This window comes from Neltuma alba, unplaced genomic scaffold (genome assembly GCF_004799145.2).
Source record: "Neltuma alba isolate B1F8T4 unplaced genomic scaffold, ASM479914v2 tig00011513_pilon, whole genome shotgun sequence".
Classification (NCBI taxonomy): Eukaryota; Viridiplantae; Streptophyta; class Magnoliopsida; order Fabales; family Fabaceae; genus Neltuma; species Neltuma alba.
Window position 1 is genome coordinate 95,264 of NW_021636181.1, and position 26,897 is coordinate 122,160.

The 26,897-nt window shown below is 35.9% G+C and overlaps 3 protein-coding genes, 1 non-coding gene and 1 pseudogene across 4 annotated transcripts; 1 reads left to right on the forward strand and 4 right to left on the reverse strand.

Annotated features, from left to right (window-relative positions):
* Positions 1-1,561: 1,561 nt before the first annotated feature.
* On the reverse strand, positions 1,562-3,079 carry LOC114714603 (wall-associated receptor kinase-like 20). The gene is made up of 2 exons (XM_028899351.1): positions 2,165-3,079; positions 1,562-1,826 (listed from the first exon to the last, which is right to left on the reverse strand). The coding sequence occupies exons 1-2, from the start codon at positions 3,039-3,041 to the stop codon at positions 1,750-1,752; spliced, it is 954 nt and encodes a 317-aa protein (XP_028755184.1). The 5' UTR covers positions 3,042-3,079; the 3' UTR covers positions 1,562-1,749.
* A 265-nt stretch (positions 3,080-3,344) lies between these two features.
* On the reverse strand, positions 3,345-3,435 carry TRNAY-GUA (transfer RNA tyrosine (anticodon GUA)). The gene is given in 2 exon segments: positions 3,345-3,380; positions 3,399-3,435. It is a non-coding gene; the product is annotated as a tRNA-Tyr (tRNA).
* Positions 3,436-5,507: 2,072 nt separating this feature from the next.
* LOC114714601 (chaperone protein dnaJ A6, chloroplastic) lies at positions 5,508-12,479 on the forward strand. Its single transcript, XM_028899346.1, has 8 exons — positions 5,508-5,726; positions 7,233-7,348; positions 7,779-7,920; positions 8,066-8,123; positions 8,629-8,671; positions 10,948-10,996; positions 11,092-11,172; positions 11,257-12,479. The coding sequence occupies exons 2-8, from the start codon at positions 7,242-7,244 to the stop codon at positions 12,100-12,102; spliced, it is 1,326 nt and encodes a 441-aa protein (XP_028755179.1). The 5' UTR covers positions 5,508-5,726; positions 7,233-7,241; the 3' UTR covers positions 12,103-12,479.
* Positions 12,480-13,663: 1,184 nt separating this feature from the next.
* LOC114714597 (linamarin synthase 1-like) lies at positions 13,664-24,208 on the reverse strand (annotated as a pseudogene).
* Positions 24,209-26,279: 2,071 nt separating this feature from the next.
* On the reverse strand, positions 26,280-26,897 carry LOC114714598 (uncharacterized). Its single transcript, XM_028899339.1, has one exon. It carries the CDS (start codon positions 26,895-26,897, stop codon positions 26,280-26,282), a length of 618 nt encoding a protein of 205 aa, XP_028755172.1.

Consider the following 26,897-nt stretch of genomic DNA (forward strand, 5'->3'; position numbering starts at 1 on the left):
CCTAAAGTAATTTTTGGTGTATCAAGTATCTCAAACTAATTAAAACAGTGTATCCATATCCTAAGTTAATAGAAAAGTTAAGTTTGAGTGTTACCTTGCCGACTCAGTTGAAGGTTGACCGAAAAATCCTACATGGTGGACATATAAGCATTTGATGTGTATTATTTTGATTGAAAATTCAATTTATTTCTTCCTCTTCTAACGTTTATCTTCTGCCAGTTTTTAAACTTAAAAAAAAAAAAGACTACCGATCCACCCTTTTAAATCCTATTACATGTACTACTCATTCAATTCCATCCTCGTCTTTAACATTTTATCCAATTTTCTTCCACCATTTTGATTTGAAACCGCAACTGTCATCACAGCATACTTCTGTCTCTGTCTCTGTCAACTCCTCATCCGACTTGCATTTGCTTTCCTCCTCGTAGAACACAGTAAACTTCCCCTTGGTTATTCCCTCAACGTCGACATCGCCGTTGCCGTTACCTCCAAATAAAACACTTGCCGCCACCGGGCTCGTCTCGGGAGTTTCAGTCAAAATAATACATATTAGATGCTTGTGTATCTGCCATGTAGGATTTTTCAGTCAACCTTCAACTGAGTCAGCAAGGTAACAGTCAAACTTAACTTTTCTGTTAATCTGGGATATGGACGCACCGTTTTAATAAGTTTGGGACACTGAATGCACCAAAAATTACTTTAGGACACTAAGTGCATCTGGAAAAATAGTTCAGGGCGCTGGGCGCACCTTAACTCTTACTAATATGAGATGTTTTTTGAGATTTTAAAATTGCTTATGAGATGCTTGAATATAATAAATGTAACAAATTTTGTATTCCTAAATTCTATTTTCTGAATATTTTTTATTATACAAGAGAGGGCTAAGCCCGGCAAAAAACTAAAGCAAATGGGGATTGAATCACTCACACACTCAACTGATTATCTTAGATTGTGTTTTCTTTTTACAAAAATAAAATGGGCATATATATAGGTACCAAATATTGCTTAAATTTGGTTTTCTAATGATCAAATTTAAGTTCGGCCAACAGAAAAGAATCGGTTCAACATAGTTTTCCTCCCTCTTCCAACAAAGATGAATTATGTCTTGTGGGACAGTTTCCTCGAAGGGAAGGATGCATTTCCCTCCAAAGGTCAAAATAGAACTAAAATAAAATGAAAGAACACCACAAACACTCACGTCTTCTTGCCTTTTTCGTTCGTCCCCCCCCCCCCCCTGGTTGGTCTAAAGAATCCCGGTCTTCAATTTTCATTTGGCTCGATTTGTCCGGAGCTTCATTTTCTGACGGGCAAAAATCATTTTCTAGTGGGGCTTATTCCATTCACGAAGCTAGCCCGGAGTTTGAACTTTAAACGGGAAACCAACAAGCGACAGAAATCCTGGTGGCCAGATTATGGGAATCAATGACAGGATAGGCCTATTTTCGATGCCCAAGCCTACATTAAAGAAGTGGACGTGCATATTTATCTTTATTCTCTTCTTTTCTATTTTGCTTCACTTTTTACACATAAAAAAGCCGTTACTAGGTTCCCCTTCAAAGACTCTTTTTTTTTTTTTCCCCTCTCCTCAAACTTTTGAATGCGACAATTTAAATAAATATACCCTCCCCATAGAGGAGGAAATACACACTCCACATATTCATTAGGGACTTTCCCTCACCAAAAAAAAAAAAAAAGCTTACATCTTCCCTTGCCACCAGACTAACTAATGAGTTATCAAGTGCTAAAAATTCAGAAGACCTCCCTATTGAGCATCATAACTAGGTACCAAACAAGCTCTGCCAAGATCCAACTCCAAACACGATCACCTGCAAATTTTTGTCCACAATGTCATCAAAGATAATCTTTTTTTTTTTTCAACATAGACTAATTAATTTAATTTGTCTTCTTCCCTATTAAGCTAAAACATAATAGTTCCTACGTGTCTACTTTCTACCCACAATAAGTGAAGGCATTAAAAATATACTTGATCACAATCCAAATATTAAAAAAGATTTGCAAAAGGGATTAATTCCATTAGTACTTCAATCATGTTTAGGGTATCCAATTCTCATCATAGGGCTTTACATATGCCAGAATCAAGAAAGGTAAAAGAAGATTGAACAAGACGCCATAGCAGTGGAGAAAAGGAGGGGGAAAAACATACGGGTCGAAAAAGGAGCTGAATCGGAGGCCCAAAGGAAGTCCGGATTCTGATTTTGATTAGAGCAATCCAAGCTGGTGTTGAACCCGCCTTTACAAACACACACAAACGAATTCCCGGGCAAACTGTACCCGCAAATTCCACCACTAATCTCGCAACTGTTACACTTGCTGCTCACAGCGCTGTTATCTAAACTCCCAGAAGAATACTTCACAGCGACTCCATACTCCCACCGGGTCGGGTCGGTCGGGTTATCCCCCAGCGACATTACTGAAGTATAAGCCCGGCACTTAAGCGACCTCAAGTTCAATTCTCCCTCCTCGTCAAGATTCGCCGGCGAGTATACACAACAAGTATTGGTAGGAGCGAAGAGAGGCAGACCAATGGACACGACAGAAGGACAAGTGTACAACGTAGCACAAAGGTGGTCGTACGAAAGGTCGCAGATGGGCGTGTATTTGACGGCGAGGGACGACGTGGGTGGTTCGCAGGATAAGAGGATGAAGGTGGAAGAACCGAGCTGGAACGGCGTCGTCCAGTCTAAGCCAAAATTGGTGGGCGAGGTTTGCATGAATGTGCAGGTGGACATGCACGGTGGGGTGATAGTTATGGTGGAGGCGGTGTAGGATATGGTGGTAACAGGGTACGAGCCAGTGTGAGTAGTGAGGAAGAGCTGGTCGCCGCCAGTGGCGTTGCGTGAGCATGTTATGTATGGATGGAATAGAGGCGAGCCGCAGCCGGGGCCAGTGCCGAAGGGGTACTTTACGGGCGTGGAGCCGCATGTGTCCCTGCAGGAGACGGCGGCGCCGGTGGCTATCATTGGTGATGATAAGAAAAGGAGGAAGAAATGGATGAGGAGAATCGGAGAAGGAGGTGTCATTTGGCCTGGTTCAGCGACCTCTCCTTGACTGGGGCCTGATGGGGTGTTCGTTTTAATGTTCCAGCGGACTCTATTTTATGAGATCGCATCCACGGACTGTTGACACTGCTGTTGTAAAAACAACTGAGAAAAATTGACACTTCTGTAAGAATTGAGACTAAAATGAACTTTTGAGGGAATAAAGTCGTCAAAGGAAGGGAAAAGAGAAGGTAAGCGGGGGAAGCGCAACAGTAATATGACTTTCATGACCACGTGGAAGCAACAAGAGAGGGAGGGGGAAAATTAAAAAACAGAAAGGACAAATCCGACCTGCCGGATTCGAACCAGCGACCTAAGGATGACAGCTAGGAAACCCCACTACAGTCCTCCGCTCTACCAACTGAGCTAAGGTCGGATGATGAGGTGCGTGTGACCAATCAACTTAGGAAATCTTCGAAAACTAATTTTTTTTATAATGTCATGCTTAAAAAAACACATGTAATATGTTTAATGCTTCTGCTCGTTACTTAAGAATCAAATAGGAAAGCCAATTCTTTTGCTTCCCTAGCATTAATAGCAAACATATAATCAGATAGTTTCTTGTTTCAAAAAGATTTTGTTTTTAAAAACAAAAAAAATTTAGTATTTTGTTTTTAGTTGGTTGTTAGAAAAATAGTAATATTTTTTAAAAAATTTTTTCAAAGATATTTTTTGTTTTTGTATTTTTATTTTTTATTTTAAAAAATTGAAGAAATTTTCTTTTTTTCTCACCTACGACCCCAACTAGCTTTACTCTCCCTCAATTGTTGCGAAAAATATTAACCCACCTTTATCCTATTTTTTGAAAGGATGACAACTTCAGTTTTTATACCGTCAAACATGATTTCAATTGTCTCTTATCCTCCCAGGTCCTAATACTCTATTGATAGATCTTCATATCTTTTTTAGAAGTTTTTTGGTCCCGTTTGGTACGAAGCATTGAAAATAAGAGATTGAGATTGGTATTGCAATTAAAAAAAATTATTAAAATAGTATTTAGCATGAGTAATTGATTGTTATATGGGATTAGGCAAACCTATAAAAATGAGATTGGGGAATACCACTTCCTCTCCTAGTATTCTCCAATCCCACATATATGGGTTTGGCTAATCCCATATAACAAATAATCTCTTACACGAAACATTCTTTTAATAGATTTTCTCAATCCCAATTTTAATCTCAATCCCTCATTTTCAATGCTTCCTACCAAATGTAACCTTTGATCTATCATTTTCCTACAAGTAGTTGCTCTTCATTAGAAAGTTTTTTCATTAAGCTTTGCCCACATCATTTGAACTGAGTTTATGCTCATTCAGATGTAATGTAAAAGAATCATCAGTTCACTTATTTGTTACTTGCCCTTCACTAAATCAATCTGGTTCAATTGGCTTTATGTTAAACTTCAAACACATAACTTTGCATCCTTCTTATACTATGGCTCAAGCAAACACTTAGCAAACTACATCAAGATAGGCATCATGACGTGGTTTGAGGAATCATTATCTTGCACAATTCCATTCGGAACAAGAGGAACATTGTCATGCACAACAATATTATTTCAGCTCTTCATTTGACCATCAAAGAAATCATGTTCCATCCTTGTACATCTTTAGCTTTCTAGTCTTGTAAATTTAAATTACCTCATTTTTCTTCCTTTAGTAATAATATCTAGATAATTGAACACTTCAAATTAAAGAAGTGGTTATCCACAAGAAAGCTTATAGGATTCACTTCTGTCATATCTTAATTTGTTGTTTGGATGGCTCCATATGGCACTTCTATTGAAAGAAACTAACCAATATTTAGAATTTTTGTGTCATTGGTTTTAAGCAGCATTATATTTTTTCGCTATCAGTGACAACATTCTTAGTAATATTAGGGTTTCTTTATATATGTATTAGTAAGAAGCTATTTAATCTTGTTAAGCTTTCTTCTAATAACCTGTTTATGGTTTGGCAAGATATTAAGTGTTTAATTACTTTTTAAATTCTTCACAATAGCTTTAGTTGTAGGTCATTTAACCCATATCTATATTTAATGGGCGAACAGCCCAACCCTTGGAACATACTACAACTCCAAGTAGTGAAGAGCCAACGTCGAGGTGCCAAATCTTCAGTTTTAAGTTTTAAGCCCAAGTAGGATCATATTCTTGATATTAATAATAAATCTGTTTCGAACAGTTTATAAATAGGTTATAAGTAACTTTTTAATAGTAATTTACAAAATACGAGACAAGTATGTAAAATGAGTTTTATTTGAATTTATGTAAAATGTGCTTATTGGAAATTTTTACTGTAATTCCAGGCAGGCACAGTAACTCTCCTGAACGAGAGTAGGGAACATCGTATCCCAGTGTTCTCGAAACAGCGAATCACAGCTTCATTACATATTCAACTTTTTCAATTATCATTATTATTATTCTTCGGAAATGAAAACTCGACCACCGAATTGTTTCGTCCTCCAGCCAATTCGAGGATTCCAGTTTCTCTAACCTCATCCTCGTTTTGCTCTGACGCTCTCCACGATCCTTTGTCGTCCACGCGATATTCTTCATTCACTCTCCTACTTTCGCCCTTCATTCCTGCTTATCTTTCCCTGCCCTTCCCCTCTCTCTACTGTCAGAGAGAGCGAAGCGGCCGAGGTTAAGGGAAAGTCAAGCACCGACAGGTTTGTCTTTGTACTCCTACGTTTCAGTTATTGAAGAAAGTTCTGGATTCTTACGTATTTTTGTTTTCATGAATTGGACAATCAACATTTCTGGTCATAATTTTTATTCATTTGAAACACAAGGACATGAGTATACAAGCAGGTGGTCGTTTGATTTGTTTCTCTTTTTGGGAATTTTACTTGCTTGCAAGTCATTTGTTGCCAATTAGCGATTACAAAACGTATTTTTATGCTGCAAAGGTATTTTCAATGAGAGTTTCATTTATATTTCCTATTCGGTTTGTTCTGTACTCTTTTATTGCTAACTAGTCGAAGAAGCTTGTATGGTTTTGACAAAAAGTACTTTTTGTCACTTAAATTTGCGGTCAGTTTCTATTCGAACCCACGTGCATTTTATGTGTCCGTTTCCCCCCGCATTACCATTGTCTTCCTAATTTACTAACACCATCCAAGTTGTTCCTTGAATTAGCTGACCTATGAAATAAACATGAGCATGTTAAATAGAAAAACCGCATCTTGTTTGTTTGTTTTTTTTTTTTCCCCAAGCATATCCTTCCTCTTCCTTTTCAGGGCGTCCTAGGTCATATATTAGGCTGGCTACTCGTCTTTGCGACTTACTATTTGGTACTGCATCTTCTGCTGGCTACGTGTTCCACATGACTATTCTACTAACAATGCGGATTGCAATAGCCAATGTGATTCACATTGAGAATTTTTATAGCCATGTAACACTAATTTGGCAAAAAAATAGAAACGAATTTGGAAATGATAATTTGTCTAAAAAAGTTATTACTAATTGTTTTTGTTGGAGATGAAAAATGGAAATCATGTATGTATGTACGTGGTCTCGCGCATGTATTTATGCATGCATGCATGTATTATTTAGTATATATTAATGGGAAATTAAGGTGTGAGGTGCCTATAATAAAGGATAATATTGGCTGTGCTTTTTCTTTAGAATGGATCAATAAAAAAGAACTTAAAAAATCTGAATTCGAATGTAACACGTGTCAAAGATATGATATTTTATATTCAAAGGTATCTGTCTACATCTTGTTTGGGAATTGATATCATTAATAAGGTAGATTGGGAGAGGAAGATGATTTGAGCGGGGCCTTTATCAATATCTGACTATCTGTATGTTAACCGCCTTGTACTTATTATGATTATAGACTGTCATTTATGTATTTCACAGTCAGTCTTTTAGATTGTGAAACTTATGACCTAATTTTACTATTTTGTTTTAAGTAAATGATTTTTAAATTAGTCTTGTCTCCATCTTATTGGCTTGTGCGGCACATTGAACTACTTCTCTCTTTTTAAGCCGTGCACTAAAACTCTTAAGCTAGTGTCCTTCCCTAGGTTTTTACACATATTCAGAGTCCTTTTAAAAAAAAAAACTGTGTGTGTACGTCTGTGTGGCACTGTAAATTTCAGTCCATTAGCTATATAGCTGGCCGAAGATTATGAACAATTCTTATTGATTAACATATCCTCTTGTTGAAGGTATATTGGATGGCTGTTACATCTTTCGGAAGTACATCTGTTGCACAATGGGGAGTTCGTCCTCAGTTTTTCTTGAGATCCTGTTTGAGTGGAAAGGGTGTATCGTCTGGTTACGAGTGAGTCATGTGGTTACATATTTCAGTGGTAGAATGCAAGTAGTAAATTGCATGTGGTTGGTAGTCCAGCTGGTTTGGATTAGTATTGACATGAATATTTGTTAATGTGGTGTTGCTATGACATGTAATGATAGTCTGAGTTATTCAGCTCTTATGCATGATTTAGGCCAATGCTCTTCTGTGAACACTTTGGAGAATAGTGAAATTACTTTAACATTCTTTCCTCTCTCATATAAGTAACACAGATATAACCTTGATTTAGGTGTGCTTTTTTAACATGTGAGTAAAAGTTGTTGCATTGTTCTGATTAGTAAGAAACAGGGGCTGTTTTCTGTCCTGTCTGTGTTAACCTTCTGCAAATACCTTAGTCGACACATCCAATAATGTAGCATCGTTTATTGAGCTGAAGTGTAATTTCGTGAGTCATCAGTGTGTCAAGCAGGGTTAGTTTAATGGCTTCCGTGAGTTCAAGTTTTTTGTCTCGGGGTTCCTTGCACCTCCTATTTGGCCTGGGTTCATCTCAAACATTACATCGTCACAAGGGATCAAGGTTGATAGTTAGAGCAGATACCGTAAGTACCCACTACTCATGCTAGCCAACAATGAGTTTTTCTAGGGTTTTCCTATATGCTTGTACATTATGAAAATATCTCTTTCCTATTAAAGCACATGACTCTTATAAGTCAGAATGAGTATTTATTATGTTTCAAATTGCAGGATTACTATTCTGTCCTTGGGGTGTCAAGAAATGCCAGTAAATCTGAAATTAAGAGTGGTATTTTCACATTAGCTCTTCTTTTTTCGGACTACATGATTATATCTTCATTTTCCAATGTCAAATGATCTGCTTGAGTACACTTTGTTTCTTTTTTTTCTTTTTTTTTTTAGTTATCCACTTTTTTCATAGATTATGATTTTAGTATTGCAGTGGTTTCTATGTGAAGGAAGCAAAGTTGCTACATTGGGCTTCACTCTTTATTTTGTTCACAAATAAATTAATTTGCCTCCTTTTGTAAGCTGAGAGCTGGCATAATAATATCAATCAGATGATGTATATTGATGGAAGGCCTAATTGTGCTGTTGCTTAGTGCAGCTTAAATTTTCAAACTGCTGTATATGGAATACCAAAAAATGAGTGGGTGTGACTTTCCAAATCAAAGATCTCAAAATTGAAATTATTTGCAATGTTGATACCCTGATTTTTTCTATTTTATTGTATGGTGATGCTTTTGTATAGAATCAATATCAATTAACGTTCTGGTATACTTTTGACATTGCAGCTTATCGTAAACTTGCTCGGAATTATCACCCGGATGTGAACAAGTGAGTTTATCTTCTTTACTTTGTACATATCTTTATGGTCTCCTGTACTGATTCCCTCTCGTTCTCTTTTGGTAGCTTCCCCCTTTGATGTTTTCTATAATGAATCTGAACCTCTTGACTCTGAAATTAGGATCCTTGATTCATTGAGTACAACCATACTACTAATAGATAAGGGTCTTCACCTTATTGGTCAGCTTCTATCACAACTAATTTAAAGAGTAAGCAAAATGGTTTTAACGATGCCTTAGAAACAATCTGATAAGACCCAGAACAGAAATAGATCACAAAATGCAGAATATGAATAATATTAATCAAAACTTCCTTCTCAGTGGGACAAGGAAGAAGTTACAGACCGGGATACATCAATGTCTCTCAAGTAATCCCTGGACCTAGCGTTCGAGAGGCTGGCACTCTCCTGACCAAAGACACTCCAAAAACAATACCTGCCTCTCTCCTCAAGATACAACGGCTAATATAACATCCAAAAATAAACAGCACAGTCTCCCAAATAAAACGTTAATCTAGTACACAGACCTAAAGGATACTAGAGTATAATGCTTGCTCCAAAATAGTAGGAGTCAGAAGTCAACTTCCTGCATGCTCAGAATGGGTTGTTGCCTTTTTCTTGATTCTGCCTATATCGCCTCTTATAGGTATTTTTAAGTAGGCTGACTCTATCACAATCCTTTGTTCAATTTTTGGTGGATGATCGATCATTCATGCTTTTAGTGGTGCTAATTTCTGATCTAATGATGCCCTGAGCTTGGGTTTTTCCTTGGTGAGCGTATGTGCATCCACATGTTTATATCCTATATTGGGTACTGTTATGCTTTACAGATCCAAGTTCTTTTTTCTATGCCTTCTGAAATCATAAACTGATATTCATTCTAGCTACTAAAATATTTCTTTTTATAATGTCACTGCTACCTTCTTGGAAATGTAGCAGCTGTGTAGCCCCTTAACTGTTGCTTTTAATATACTACCTCCGGTCCTTAATATATGATCTCGTTTGACTTTTATTTTGGTCCTAAATATAAGATCCCAATCCATTTTGTCTCTCATATTTATTCATTTTTTTTCCAAAATAGTCCTTATAATAATAGTAGTTCTAACCAATACACTTAATTAGCAAGCATATTTTAGGAAAGACAACACCTATTTATTACAAATAACTAACTTAGCTAATTTTTTTAATTTACTTAAATTGACCAACTAACTTTTATATTAAGGACTGAAGATAGTAGATTCTATAAACACGGGGGTTCTAATTACATCCCTTTCTTTTCATGTTATTCCTTTTTACTTTGCACCTGATGAAGGCCTGAAAACCTATTCCGTGCATCTCTATGATCATGACTGATTAGATTCTGTTAGTTAATATTCGAATTACGCGACTTTTGATATCTTACAATTCGGCATATAAATGATCATTTATATAAGATTTGCTCTTCAAATAACACTTGTGCTTTAGATGAGATTTGTCCTCAAATGGAATTAGGGGATCTAGGCTATGGTATTGTTGGTAAAGATGGCTTATGCTGGTATGATTTGCAGAGCAATGAGCATAGTTATTAATAACACAGGTTATAGATGTAGCTCAATGCAAATGCAATGGCTTCTGAAGCTACGCCTCATGGGGAGCATTGCAATTTTCATTTAACTTCATTGTAGGAGCTACTTGTGTGATGCTGTAGATCGAGTAATTGACACTATATATGAATGAGGCAAACACAATCCTGATATAAGTGATTTCGCAAAGATGATAGGTGAAGATTCACTTTACCCATCCTTAGACAATCAATACTGAATGATTCAGTATGATGATGAGGGGGGTAATACTATCCTCACTCTCTCTCTCTCTATGTGGTTGATGAACAAATGGAAACCTCAAGATGCAGAGGAAATTGAAGAATTGCTTGATGATTTTGCATTTGATAAACCTGAATTGGTTTATTTATCTTGGGTTATAAGTTTACTATGCCCTATTATTAAGTATAGCTGTATGGAACTTTTTTTTTGACCAGCTAGCTGTATGGAACTTTAATCTATTAGAGAGGGCTGTTATGCATGAAGCTCAGGAATTTTTAGTGTGAAATATATCCTCCTGTCGAGCATCTCCTGGCAAACACAAGTTCAAATTGATTGGGGTTAATGTGAATGACACAGTTCTGCGAGTTGCAAAATCTGACGTATCATTGGAATTTTTTTTTTTTTTTTTAAATTGTTGTTCTCTGTTAAACTATAGTATGCATCATTCAATATTGTTTGTGCTGCAGAGAACCTGGAGCAGAACAGAAATTTAAGGAAATCAGCAATGCATATGAGGTAAAACTACAGATTCATGTTACTTGATTGAACTCTGATAGATGTCATGCTTGTCTAGTGATAAGTGGTCTCAAGTGAGTTTAATATTGTTGCAGGTCTTATCAGATGATGAGAAGAGATCCATATATGACACATATGGAGAGGCAGGGCTTAAAGGTTCTGGAATGGGCATGGGAGTAAGTTACTAGATGTTTTTGTGGGAATTTTCGGTGTTTCATATATTCCTGCTTCTCAAGAATGGTTTATATTTGTTGTGACAGGATTTCAGTAATCCTTTTGATCTGTTTGAGACGCTGTTTGAGGGCATGGGCATGAATCGTGGCATGAACAACAGAGGCTCTTGGAATGGAGCTGTTGATGGTGAAGATGAATATTACAGTCTTGTCTTGAACTTTAAAGAAGCAGTTTTTGGAGTAGAAAAAGAGGTAGAGATAAGCCGACTAGAGAATTGTGGAACTTGCAACGGTACTGGGGCTAAGCCTGGGACCACGCCAACCAGATGTGGTACCTGTGGAGGCCAAGGCAGGGTTGTCTCATCAACGAGGACACCGTTGGGTATTTTCCAGCAGTCAATGATATGCTCTTCGTGTAATGGAACCGGAGAAATTTCAACCCCTTGCAATACATGTTCTGGGGATGGTCGAGTGAGGAGAACAAAGCGTATAAGTCTGAAAGTTCCACCAGGTGTGGACTCTGGTAGCCGTTTAAGGGTCCGAAATGAAGGAAATGCTGGAAGACGAGGCGGTTCTCCGGGCGATCTTTTTGTTGTCATTGAAGTCATTCCAGATCCTGTTCTTAAGCGGGATGACACTAACATCCTATACACTTGTAAGGTGTCATACATTGATGCAATCTTGGGGACTACAATCAAAGTTCCTACCGTAGACGGAATGGTTGATCTAAAAATCCCAGCTGGGACCCAACCCAACACGACACTTGTCATGGCAAAGAAAGGTGTTCCCTTTCTTAATAAAAGCAGTATGAGGGGGGATCAATTGGTTCGTGTGCAAGTTGAAATACCTAAAAAACTAAACAGTGAAGAGAGGAAGCTTATTGAGGAGCTTGCTGATCTAAGCAAAGGCAAGGCTGCGGCAAGTAGGAGGTAATTTTTGTGGGGTCCTACGTGTCGATATGATGCATTTATAACCCCATAAATATGATTATCCTGGTGCATTCAACTTTGTTCACAAGGACACTTGTGGTGAACTCGTTCGCAGATCTTAGAAAATGTAGGGTGGTGAAAAAATGTATTGGTAGTGTAGGTATAGGTCTCGTAAACAAAGGCCTGATGCAGAGCAGAAATTATAGATCTCTTGGTTCATTGGAAAAGTTTGGAACTTTATAGGTTTCTATGTGTTTTCTTCTTTCTTTGTGTTATAAATCACATCTGGGATGCAATGTCATCTCCAAATTAAATTCATGAAGTTCTTTGATAAATTTGAATCAAAATAAATACATTTCCGAGTACAGATTACTTTGGGAATTTGCCGGAGCCTCACATCTCAATCTTCGTTGCCATACTTACATGAATAAGCTAAATTTTTTGAAGAAAATCAGTAAAATAAACCTCTTATTTGTGACCAATCACCATGCGGAGTTTCAGGAGGGTCGCGTAATTTAGAAGACAGCACTCGTTTGTGTTATCCTACGTCTTGCCAACCGTTTGCTTTCATTCATTCCTTTTCATTTGTTTTTTTCTTTTTTTTTTAACCCTATTTGCTTTCGTATTCGCTCTTTTTTTTTTTTTTTTTTACGAGATGCTCATGTTCATTCAAATCTTGCGCTTTGGTTTGAACTGCAATAAATTAGGTCGAAGCAGGGAAAAAGAGAACATTGGGGCGAGAGAGGCTCGAACTCTCGACCTCAGGATAACTCAGAAAGCTATGAGACCTACGCGCTAGCCAACTGCGCCACCACCCCAGCTTGACATAGGCCGTACAGTAAGAGGGATTTGGATAAAATCAAATTATATTTAAAAAATAACTTCTAAGAATAGATTTTTGAAAGAATAAATTTTATAAAAAAAGTGATTATGATTAAGTGAGTGTTTGGATAGTTGTTATCAGAAACACTTTTTTTATGTACAAATTACTAAAAAAAGTATAGGTTAATATGATAATTATATAAAAGATAATTTATAATATATTTTAATTTGAAGAAATAAAATTACTAATAATATATTTTTTTACCAACATAATTAATAATATATAAGATAAAGTAATTAATAAATAACTAATATGTGTATATATATTTACAAAATATAAATTAAATATGTTTATAAACAAAATAATTGAGGGGTGTTAAAGTCATATTATCATTGAGATCTACTCTGACAGGTACAATTATATTCTTTAATTTGAGTCAGAAACAGAATGAATTCACTTTTTTTAAAACCATGGCTTTGAGTCCAAAACCATAGTTTGTTAATTTTTCTTTCTATTTGGCAATCCAGAACCAAAACCATGGTTTGGATTCCAAACCATGGTTTCCTATATTACCCAAACAAGCCCTAAATCTTCTGATCCAATTCATCCTCAATTGGACCATTCGCCTCTTGAAAGGTCTTGGATTCTGAACAAGGACATGCACCTTTATCCCGCTTAGTTATTATTTTTCTTCAGCTTAACGAATAATGATTGTTTTCATAATGTAATTGCATTGGAAACTTCAACATAAAAAAATTAAATTAGAACAAAAATAAGGAGTTTATTATAGGTTTTGGGGCATACAATACTTTAGAAAAATGCATTAGGGCTGAGCCTTGATGAGATTTTGTCATCACAAGAGCTAAAAAGTCATCAACAATGAAGAGCCTCTTTTATGAAGACATTGAAATCATTAAAGGATGATCCTCCAACCTCAATAGCTTCCAATGCCTTCTTCCTCCACTCCTCAACTTGCTCCTTTGCTTCCCTTCCCTTCACTCCCTCCATCATTTCTTTACAAGTTCTGCAACTTCGTCTCGTTTCACATCTTCATTTACCTGAACCATATATAAGCACCACAAATTCACCAACTATTCAACTGTAAAACATACAACTCAATATGCCTATGTCAAGTTTAAACTCACAATATAAGGGGTGCTAATGAAGTCAATTAGCTCATTTTGTATAGTATACTAAATGAATTATATAGAAGCAAATTGGATGATTGAATCTAATCTTAAATACTATTTTTAGTCCTCAATATCAAAGCTGTTTAGGACTTCGATTTAATTTTAAATATGAGACTTCAATCTTCTTTATTTCACAAAATTATAATTCATTCTTTAAAATAACCCTATTGATTACACATATTAAAGGTTTATATCCAATGATAGTTATGATTAAAAAAGATATTTTAGGAAGGTTAACTTATATTTGTTACAAATACCAAACTTAACGATTCTTAATATTCTTAAATCAATTAAGTAGCTCTTATATTAAAGAACGGGTGTAATATAAAATTTCAATCACTTTGTCTCTTATATTTATTATTTTTTTCAAAATTAATTTACCTAACTGATATAATTTGATGTTATATATAGATATTTTAGAGACATCATGTCATATTTTCTATAATTAACTAATTTGTCTAACTTCTTTAACTTGCTCAAATTAGTTAAGTAATTCTTGTATTAAGGACCAAAGAGAACACATCTTAAATATATAACAAACATGCATCACATATATCCAAAAAAGCATGGCTGATCAAGCTTCTGTTATATATCATCTTCTGGTTCTGTTCCTTTAGATGCACAAAAAGGAGGCCTACTTCATATGCATCAGGAGGACAAGAGAACACACAAAACCGTTTGATTTGGAGACAATAGAAACCCCATTTATGATGGGAAGTTATCATTAATTACCTCCATTCCTATGTTCCAATGTGTGCATGCATATCTGCAATTGATCTGTTGCTCGGCGAAAAAGGCCAGCAAATCAAAGGAACACCTCCGCATAGAGCTTCTGTCATGGAGTTCCATCCACAATGCGTCAAGAACAGTCCAACTGATGGATGAGAAAGCACTTTCTCCTGATGACACCAACTTGTGATGTAACCTCTTTCCTTAATCTCATCACAAAACTCCTTCGGCAAAATCGCTGATTTACCCATTACCACATCAGACCTTATTATCCACAAAAATGGAACCTTGCTGTTAGCTAAACCCCAAGCAAATTCCTTCAAGTGATTATGTGACATGACGGTCCAGCTTCCATAATTCACGTACAAAACCGAACCGGGCTCCCATTTCTGAAGCCAGTTCAGACATTCGGAGTCTTCTTTTCGCAGGGTTGGTCGTACGGATGTCAAGTGGTTGTCAGGAACATGCCTGAGCAAGAACGGAAGAGGACCTATGGCGTATATATTGGGAAGAAAATCGGCTTTCATAGCTTCGAGGACTTGAGATTCTAAGTCGTGGAAGGTGTTGATGATGATTGCTGGTGATTTTAAGCAGTTTTTGGTTTCTGTTCTTGCGAAATCGAACATTGTCTCGTTAAGGTCGGTGGTTCTGATGAAGTTTGGCATGTCTTTGAGTCTAATGTTTGTCATCCCAGGAATCCAATCTATGGGCATGTCCAGTGCGCTTTCGGTGATGGATTCAGGATCTGCAACAATATGAGAAAACTCGGCAGATATGTAGTTGTGAATTTTGGTCTTCGTCAATGTGGCCAAATTTTTATCTTTTCAATATAAAAGGAAAAATCATCCTAATAATTATTCACTCATTTTTAGGCATATTCCTTACTATTCACTCTACGCAGGGTTGAATTGACCGTATGATTTTTTTTTTTTAAAAAAAGCAAAGCATTACATCAAAATAAACATTCCAAAAAAAAAAAAAATCGATCAGTATGATGTTGTTCGAATGGGTGAAAATAGCAAAATAATAATAATAATAATAAATTTAATAATAATAATAATAATATAATTAAAATTTTTTCTTTCAAAAAATTATAAAATTTTGGCTTATAAAGATCAACCTGAAAATTAAATAAAATTATAAAAGACCATGGTTTATATTTTTCATGAATTAAAAAAAAATCAAAATAACAACTAATCATCAACATATATACTAGCTCTAGTACTAAATATAAGAGTTAGTTAGGATTAAATTTTATCCTAAATATAAGATTTTAATTTATTTTCTCTCAAATTAATAATGTTTTCTTCAAAATATCTTATTAATTATAAGCGATTTTCATTAAGAAGTACTTTTAACGTATACATGATTAAATGAAATAATTTATGAAAGTACAATTAAATAAATAATTAATTAATTTTTTTTACCTTTCTAAATTAGTTATCTAGCAATTTTTTTTTGGTATATTAATAATTCATTTGTGAAGAACCACCCTGTAATCCACTAATAGACAGAGACGTGTTTTGACTTTTGAAGAGGAAAGTACCTTTGAAAGGAATGATTCCTCTGTGAATAAGAGCATCGAATTGCAGGTAGGCCATGAAGCCACAAGCAGAGGCATCCAGAATTGAACTTCAGGTATCCCTAATTCCTCTGAGACTTCTATCGCAAAGCTCATAAGCCCATCTGCTATGATGCCCTCACCGCACCGAATCCTTCTTCCTCCTCCGCTGACGACTGCATCCTCTTGATCAGCTCCTTTAAACGGCTCCGAACAGTTCTTCCTCAACGCGTCAGACAACTCCAATACGTCCGGATTGGCGTCCCGATCCGACTGATGCAGCCCGTCAGGTATCGTCTCCACCCGAAAACCCGCCAATCCCTTGGCGAAGTCGGGTCCTAAGGATCGGACAAGGCGCGTGTGATACGACACCGTGTCGACCATAGTTACGTTGAAACCCTTCCAATGAAGGAGCTTGACGAGTTGCATAAAAGGGCTCACATGGCCTTGTTGCTGAGTACGGAACACAAACCGCATGTGGCTTCATCATTTTCTCGGCTCTGTTTTACGTTTCCGTAGGCAGAAGGATGGAATGATGCTGATCTTATATGCTACCATGTAGTTTTAACAATATATTAGCTTGGGTCTTTAATATAAGACCCTATTTTATTTTTATTTTAGTCCTAAATATAAGATCTCAATCTATTTTGTCTCTCATATTTATACTTTTTTTTTCAAAATAACTCTTCTAATAATGATAGTTCTAGTTAATATACTTGATTAGCAAGGATATTTTGGGAAAGACAACATCTATTTAGGACAAATAACCAACTCAACTCACTTCCTTAATCTCCTCAAATTAGTCAACTGGCTCTTATAATTAGAATCGGAGGTAGTATATTATGAACTATATATATACACACACATATATGATGATGATGATGATATAAAGGTTAAAGTATATGTGTGGTGCTTTAACTTTATGCAAGATTTTAATTTGGTTCTTAATTTTAAAAAACATATATTTAGTTTTTTAATTTTAAAATTATTAGATTTTAATAATGATTTTTTAACAATCATAAATATTTTAAAAATTAAATTTAATATATTAGTATTTGAGAATATTATATTAATATTTAAGATTTTAATATTATCATTTTAAAAAAATTTAAAATTAAAAAACTAAAAGTATACTTTTTAAAATTAAAAAACTAAATTAAAATTTTATATAAAATTATAGAAACAAATGTATTCTTTAACCTAATATAAATGAAAAGATGAAACCAGTCGCCAAGGATGATTGGATGAAGTCAGTCAGCCCTAATATCTTTCTTCCCCATAACGTGCGTCAGCAGCATTTAATTTTTGACCGTGTGCTTCAATAATTTTTTTTTAAAATTTTGTGTATATATGTATATATAACATTAATTTTCCTATATACTCTGGTCAAAAAAATTTTCCTAGATGCACATATATAGATAGATATATAGGATGACTGGCACAAACATTATTTAAGGTTGCAGGCATGATATGGAGGCTTGTTGGGATTAATTTTTCAGAAAAAAATTTATGATTTACGAAATAAGGATATGTTTGGTTGGATGATTGAAGAAGGTAAAAGTAGTTTTGAGATTGAGTTGTACATTATGATGTTTGGTTTCACTTTTAGCTAGAAGTCATTTTGCCTAAAAAACACACTTAAGTCACAAGCTAATTTTTATGACTTATCTCCCATCTTTCTTATACCAAAGTAACTTCTCAAAATTAAAAAATATTTTTATCCTTATGTTTACGTTGTCCTTATACTTCTCTCTACATATAACCAATTTTTAGTTATTTATTTTAATGCTCTTGTTAATAAAAAAATAATTTTTGACAAATTTTTAATATTATTTTTTATGTTATATTTACATAAATTATGTAGAGTATATCATCTAATTAATTATTTAATATTGTTTATTTAAAATTTTTTTACAGTACTATGATCTCTAATGTAAATATATTTTATTTATTAAATATAACTTCTTCCTATTATAATAATTTAAAATTATTATATTTTGTAAATTCATATTTTAATTGTTCTTCATTATTTGACAAAATTCATATCCATTTTGGTCATTTAATGAGCTAAACTTATTTATCTTATCATAATCTAAATGACTTTTCTACTTTACAAATTAATTTTTATAAAAATTAATCCAAATATAAATCACATTACCCAATCTTTTTTTTTTGGTCTAATCTCATTTTTCTAAAAATCATATTGAAAATAAATTATTTTTTTTACTACCAGTCCAAATAATCTTAACTGTATAAAAAAGAATTTTGTCTTAACTTGTATAAAAATAATGAAAATCATTAGCTAGTTTTGACATCTGTGCATGTTACGTGCCCCTTTGACATAAGTTGAGAAAAGAGACTGCCGAAACAATTAAACAAACATTGCATCTCTGGCATACGACGCCTTGTAAGGTCCTAGAATCTAAAGAGCTGCCGGCCTCAGTATCCTATGGATGCCTTTGCCCTTGGAGGCAGTTTAGATTTACTTTGACTGAACTAATTTGTGTGTATAATCTGATAAAAAATATCTCAATTAAAACAGAGCTTATATTTGTAAAATAATTCAATTTCTAGGATCACACTTGTATCGAAACACAAATTTGAAATTAGATTTGAATATAGAGAAAAAGATAATAAAATACTTTGAAAATTGCTAAAGCACAAATCAATATATATAAATTTCAAAATCCCAATTTAGATCCCAGTACTATTTTAAATTTTCAAATATTGCAAAATTATATAAATGCCCGTCATTTTTTTTAAAAATATTGTCGCCTAGCACCTTTGGCCAGTTTTTAGCCACTAGAGCTCTGATAGCAACGACCCAGCTGATGGCTTGCAACAGGAGCTTCGGTGACATGTTACCGGAACTCTAGTAACGGGTCATCAGAGTTATGGTGACTTTTTTTTTTTATATATATATATTGACTACTCTTGTATAGCTATTGACTATATTTGTTTTTAAAACTCTGATAACTACTCTTCTTTAACTATTAACTACTCTAGTTTTACTATTAACTACTTTTATTTTTTAAAAATTTGGTGACTACTCTTGTTTAATTATTGACTATTTTAGTTTCACTAGTAACTAGTATTGTTTCAAAAGTTTAAAAATATATTAAGTATTGTTGGAGATCTAATAATTACTTTTTGTCTAGTTATTTACTATTCTTACGTAGTTAATGGTTATACAAAAGTAGTCACTGGAACTTTGAAAATAAAAGTAGTTAATAATTAAACTAGAATAGTTAATAGTTATGTAAAATAGTTACTTGGAGTAAAGGTAATGTTGTCATTTTACAATATTTCAAAATCCCAACATGATACAAGGGGTCTGATTTGGGATTTTGAAATTCACTCATCCTAATTTTTGTCTTTTAGTATTTTTAAGCGTATTTTAATTTCTTTTTCCCTTGAATATATTATATGGAAGATGTATATTGTTCTGACAGTGGTTATGTAGTGTGTCATTAATCATCATCTGTAATGACTAATGACGATGCTTGTTGGTTAATTGGAAAACCTCATCCGGATGCCTTATATTCAAACTATTCGTGCTCTTGCCGGATTATTCATATTATAAAATAGGTGCGAACCCCCTTGCTTTGATCCCCTATAAAAACACGGCACCATTGCTACCTACTATATTATTTGACATTTCATCTTATTCTAATAGTTGGAGCTACTATGTCCGGTTCTTAATATAAGAAGTAATTCAATATTTAATTAGGTCTTAAATATAAGATTTTAATTTATTTTGTCTCATATTTATCTATTTTTTCTAAAATAATATTTGTAGTAATTGCACATATTCAATATTCCATCAAATGATAGTTTCAATTAATATATATTATTAGTAAAAATATAGGAAAACAACATCTAATTATTATAACTAATTTAAAAAACTTCCTTAATCCATTCAAATTAATCAACTAACTCTTATATTAAGGATCAGAGGTAGTAATTTAAAGATTTATCTTCATCTTAAATATAAAATATCAATTTCCATTGTATTCCATATTTATTATTGGGAAAATGGCATATAAAGAAACCTGAAATTATAAAATGCCAAAATGGGAAGCTAAGCAAATGTATTACCAGATAGGAAAGTGTTGCCTGATTTGAGATTATGCAAATGTTGCACAATTACGAAACAACCCTTCTATCAGTCAGCGTTTGAAAGCGAAGAGAGAGAGAGAGAGGCGCGAACACTAGTGCACTGCCCGTCGTGCTTCCCGGTTTCTCGCTTCCACCATCCCTATTGTTGCCCTAAAAACGCCGGCAAGCTGGACAGTTGAGGACCCCGAAATAGTGTGCGCGTAAGAGAGCAGAGGAGTTGGAAGTGGAAGGGTGTGTTGTTCGAAGGGCGAACGTGGTCGCGTGTGACTGATTGTGTGGAAAGACGAAGGTCGGCGCACGGTGATTCACCATTGCAGTTAACAAGCATCAACAGCATTTCAGTGAGGTAAGTTTAGGCATTTAAGTTTCGTGCTGTGGTCGACATTTCTGGGTGAGTCTGGGAAGCAATGATTGGGCAATATTTAGATATGACGCGATGAAGTTTGTGAATGACAGGAATGGCGATTAAGGGTTTATGCTGAGTCTTTGTGGCAAGCTATTTTGTTTTTTATAACGAAGTTGAGAACTGTGATGTTAGGGAAAAATGGGTTTTCAAATCAGTAGGAAAATTGTCTGATTGACTGGAAAGATTATATGAAGAACTGGAAATGACAATAACATACTGGTAAATGACTATGAACGAACCTAAAATGACCATATTCATAGTAACGACCTTACTGTCTGAATGAGTGGAAAGATTATATGAATAAACTGGAAATGACAATACCATACTGGTAAATGACTATGAAGGAACTTGAAATGACCATATTCATAGTAATGACCTTACTGTCAGACTGTAATGGCCATATTGGTAATGATAATGAATTAATTGGAAATGACCATATTCATAGTAATGACCTAACTGTTAGTCTGTAATGGGCATATTGGTAACGACAATAAATTAACTGGAAACAACCATATTCATAGTAGCATCCTTACTATCAGTCTGTAATGGCCATATTGTAAATAACAATGAAGGAACTTGAAATGACCATAACGAATCTGGAAAGAACTAGATATCTAGTATATGTATAAAAATTATGATTTAATGATGGTACCTTGATGACTTTCCAGAACTATACGAGATGGTGTTGGAAGAAGGGGAAGGGTCCACAAGCAAAGGAGTCCACAGTGGGCTTGTGTTGTTCATAAGGGAGTATATGGCAAAACGAGGGGAGAAGTGTAAAAACGCAAGAGAAGAAAAAATTGAAGTGGGGAAGGCATGGAGGGCCCTGAGTGAAGAAGAGAAAGATAGGTATAATGAGAGGGCAAGGAAAACGAAGCCACAGAAAGGTGAGAAGAAGAAGTATGATGTTCCCTTGTACACCCGGTGCTCATTGCCCGGATTTCTATCATTGGCTGAATATGTGAAGAAGAACAGGCAGTTGAGGCAGAAAGTTCAGAGGATGGGATTTGGGAACTTGCTTAATGTGAATGTGAAGCAACTTCCACGTGATCTACTTGTGTCATTGTTGATATGCTATGACCCATCAACGCATTTTTTGACCATTAGAGGGCAAGGGCAGGCAATTGAGGCAAAAGATGCCCATGAGTTTCTAGGTGTACCTAACAGTGGGGAGGAAGTGAAATCTGATGTTAGTGAGGATGACCCGGAATACAAGAGGTTGAAGGACACTTATTGGAAGGTTCCATTTACCCAGATACTGAAGAGGATATTATCTGGGAAAGAAAGCGACAATTTTGAGTTCCTATTTATGCTTTATACAGTTGGAGCTTTTTTATGTCCTGGGTCAAGCACAACTGTACATATACGTTTGTTGAAAGTGATGCGTCACACGATGGATGGATTTGGGAAATATGATTGGTCAACGTACATAATCAAGAACCTGTGGAAGGAAATGGGAGACTTTGTGAAGATGACAAAGAAGAAGAAAGGAACCTGCAATGTTGGAGGGTGTCTTTATTTGCTGCTGGTAAGTCAATATTTTTCTTATGGTTCACTATATTTTTGTTTTATGTTATTGTTGCAGAAGTGTGACCTATCTTTATTTGGTTTTGTAGCTGTATTTTACTGAGCGTTTCCCGCTGGGATTGTTTGTTGACCGGGGTTCAAACAAGCGCCATTGAATATTGGACCGAGGAGAAGATAAAGGAGAGGGTGGAGAAAGAGAGAGGTGGCAGCATGGAAATATTGCATGGAAGCAGTGGCAGCGAGGTTTACTCAGCAGGACACGAGGACAGTCCAATTCTGCAGTCTTTAGATCCGGTATGTGGGAACTTAGAAAATATACGTGACCTGAGTTTAAGTCAGTCTATTAGCAAGGTTGACACTTGAGATGACAAGACTTTATTTACAAATGACCAGTGAGATACTGGTATTCGATAACAGTGAACAATTTTTTTGATATCTTCATTTACTGTGTATGCAGGCATTGAAGGAGTTGAGGGCTCGTTTTGTGAAGAAGCTTGAAGAAAGCCAGAGGACGTTAATGAAGGCTCTTGATGATGAGCTACTCAAACTGCAGATTAAATTGAACGCCAAAGTTAAGGGGATGGGGAATGAGAATGCCACTGCTAAAGAAGGGGTTGAAACAGTTGGTGATGCAGCTGGTAACGATGCTGAAGAAGCTGATGATGTTGACCGAGTGGTGGAGGAGATTGCAAGAGAGGTTGCAGCGGGAAGTACAGATGAGGAACTTGATGAGAATGAAACCAGCAAAGGAGATGATGAGAAGGATGAGGATGAGGATGAGGATGAAGAACAACATGACCTTTATGACAGGGAAGTCAGTGATGATTACATGGTTGAGGAGGTGGAAGAAGAGGGTGACTGTGATGGTCATGGAGGTGATGATGATGACGATGAGGATGAAGAGGAAGATGACCATAATGACAGGGAAGGAGGTCATGTGGTTGATGAGAAGGAAGATGACCATGATGACATGGAAGTCAGTCATGATTATGTGGTTGAGGAGGTGGAAGATGATGATAAGGAGGTTCGGGATTCAGATGATGAGGGTGAGGAAGATACACATGTACTGACAATGACCCCTACCAATGTTCCTTTGCTGTTGGATCTCGAATGGGTGAGCAGTGACAGTGGGAAGGAAGGAGGGCCTGAAAAATCGATTGACCTTAGGAGGTCAACAAGGGCAAAGAGTTCCACAATTAAATCTCCGTGGATAGAATTCAAGGCAGCTCCGAGGACGAAGAGGCCAAAAGAGGAAAGGGACCTCTTTTTCACTTTAATATCCCGTAGACCCAAGGGAGAGGAAGAGGGGAATATGTAAGTATATCCCTAGCTAGCGTTTTGTTTTTAAATGACATAGTGTGCCCTGACAATGACAGCAATAGAATTGAAAATGACAATAAAATACATGGGGATGACAAGTATTGATGTCCCCAACACCATACTTTCTGTCACTGACATCTGACAATGTTTGCAGGACTGTCATCAAAATGTTTGATGAAGATATAGACCGACAACAGCTGTTTTCCCTAGGTGGAGTGAACAGAGTAAATAACAGGATATTTTAGGATGCTCTGTCCCTGCACCCATGATTATGTTTGATAATGTTTGGTGAGATTATTGTATCAGAATGACGTTTTCACTTGTGTTCTGTAGATGCTTAATTTGGTGTGCAAGGCAGTGATGGAGGACATGAAGGTAGAGTTGGGGCCAGGGAAGAGGCACATTTTCGATGTTGATTTTATGGTGAGGTTGCATAATTCCAAATGCAAATACCAATGACAACAATTGAATTGCAAATGACTTGTTCTCTGTTAATGGATTAACAATTTCATGTCATGCAGAACATGATGGCACATGATCCAACCTGGAAAGCCCAAAAATATAAGAAACTCTTTCTTCCTGAGTTCCTTAGCTACAACTTAGCTGAATGTGATTTCATAATTGGTCCAACTCTTGTTGGCCAACACTAGTTTTATGTTGCCATTCAGCCTAGCACATTGGATTTCCACGTATTAGACTCCATGAGCAACCATTTCAGAACCAAGGACAGAAAGCAGAAGAAGAAGGTTGTCATCAAAGACCCAGTGAAAATGGCTGTGGATGACTGTGTAAGAAAAAATTTATTATCTTTACCCTAGTTTTTGAACTTGGAAAATCATTAAACTTTCTATGTTGGTCCTGAATCTTGTTGCAGAGGATGAGGTTCAATATTATACTGGACTTGGTCAAGCCAGGATTGGTTAGGAAAAAGCCAATGTCTCCCATGATATTTGTAGAAGTTCCCCAGCAGAATAACCTGTCAGTTTTGTCAAATTTGATTTCTGTGTGGTAAATGCACATGTCAGATGTGTTAACTAACTGTGCTGATATTGTTGCGTCCACAGGAGGGATTGTGGGGTGCACTGCATGATGTGGCTGAGAAGATGGGAACCTGGTGTGACCCTTACCTACACAGAGGAAGAAGTTGCTGGCTTTCGTCGTGACCTGGCATGGTGGTTGGTGAATCATGAACAGAATGAAAAACGTGATGAGGCATTGGCCCTTATTCGACAACCACAACCAACCAAGAGCACAAAGTCCAAGAAAAGGTGTCGGTCTTAGGTGTCTTGAGGTTAGGGTCATAATTCACTTGTCCTCTGTTAGATTGCTGTATGTAATGTGCATTGTAGGCTAACCAAAAATTTACTGTGTATTGTTATGGTTAATAGAGATTGGTGTCCATAAATGTATGATTGTTGAGATCCATGATGCCAATTTATTCCCCAGTGACATGAATGAATCTGAGTTTAACTACACCAAAACATATGATGACAACAACCCCATTGGACATGTGCTATTGGTTTCCATTTTTTGTTCAGGTCACTAAATTTTACTTTAATATATCCTGTTGGTATCCAACAGAAAATGACACCAAGTGAAGCGAATATAACAGTGATAATGATAAGGATAACCTGGTCTGATTTTATAACATCAGTTTAACACAGCTGTCAGCTTATGCTGATAGCATCACTGCCAATGACCAGAACAAATTTAAAAATGACAACAAGTGATCCAAATATGACAACGATAATGATAAGGATAACCTGGTCTGATTTTATAACATTAGTTTAACACAGCTGTCAGCTTATGCTGATAGCATCACTGTCAATGACCAGAACAATTTTAAAAATGACAACAAGTGATCCGAATATGACAACGATAATGATAAGGATAACCTGGTCTGATTTTATAACATCAGTTTAACATCGGCTGTCAGCTTATGCTAATAGCATCACTGCCAATGACTAGAACAAATTTAAAATTGACAACAAGTGATCAAAATATGACAACGATAATGATAAGGATAACCTGGTCTGATTTTATAACATTAGTTTAACTCAGCTGTCAGCTTATGCTGATAGCATCACTACCAATGACCAGAACAATTTTAAAAATGACAACAAGTGATCCGAATATGACAACGATAATGATAAGGATAACCTGGTTTGATTTTATAACATCAGTTTAACATCAGCTATCAGCTTATGCTGATAGCATCATTGCCAATGAGCAGAACAATTTTAAAAATGACAACAAGTAATGCGCCATTAACAAAAGCTAATATCCCCATAACAGTAACTTCCTTTCATGTATTCAACGACAAGTGGACATTAAGATACTAGCCACACTTAATGCTCCCTTATCACTGAAATTTTTATCAACTTACTTACAAAAAAATGTCTCCACCTAGCTCCTAACTACAACCCTAGTCCCAAAAAAGTTGATAAGGGCGGAGCATACAACTATGTACACCAAAAAATGACCCATCCCCACTGTACTTGAAATTTCATGATGGGTTAGGATTTCTGCAATTCCTCTTTGTGTGTCCAGGCTGGTGGCATCTTCCATATTGGTATATCCGTTTGTTCTGGAACTGTGATTCATCCCTGTTTACTTTTGGCCTTCCTGGTGGTCGAGATGTCATGGGAGGTAGCAAGAAAACTTGCTCACTGACATTTTCTATTCTATAGTAGTCATTTGGGTGAGGCATGTCTGTTGTTACCACAGGAATCATACTGCGAGCATAAATCTTTTCTTGTGATGACTTTTTATAGCAATTATCAATATAATCATAAACATTGCCGTGCACAATCTTGATGGCAGCATAAGCATGGGAACAAGGGATCCCTGTCATTTGCCAAGATCTGCAATTGCATTGGTGTAGTCCAAGATCAACCCGACGGTCTCCACGTGATGTTGTCACCTTCACTCTTCCCCTACCATAATTTTCAGCATACATATGGTCAGACCCAGCCACCATATCTAGCACCTTACTCTCTATATTTGGACCAACGCGATTCTTCCATTTGGTCATAGCCACATAGGAGGCATGTAGCTTTCTTGCAACTTTATCTCGGTGCTCATAGATCAATTGGGGTACAGTATGCTTTCTCTCATTGACCAT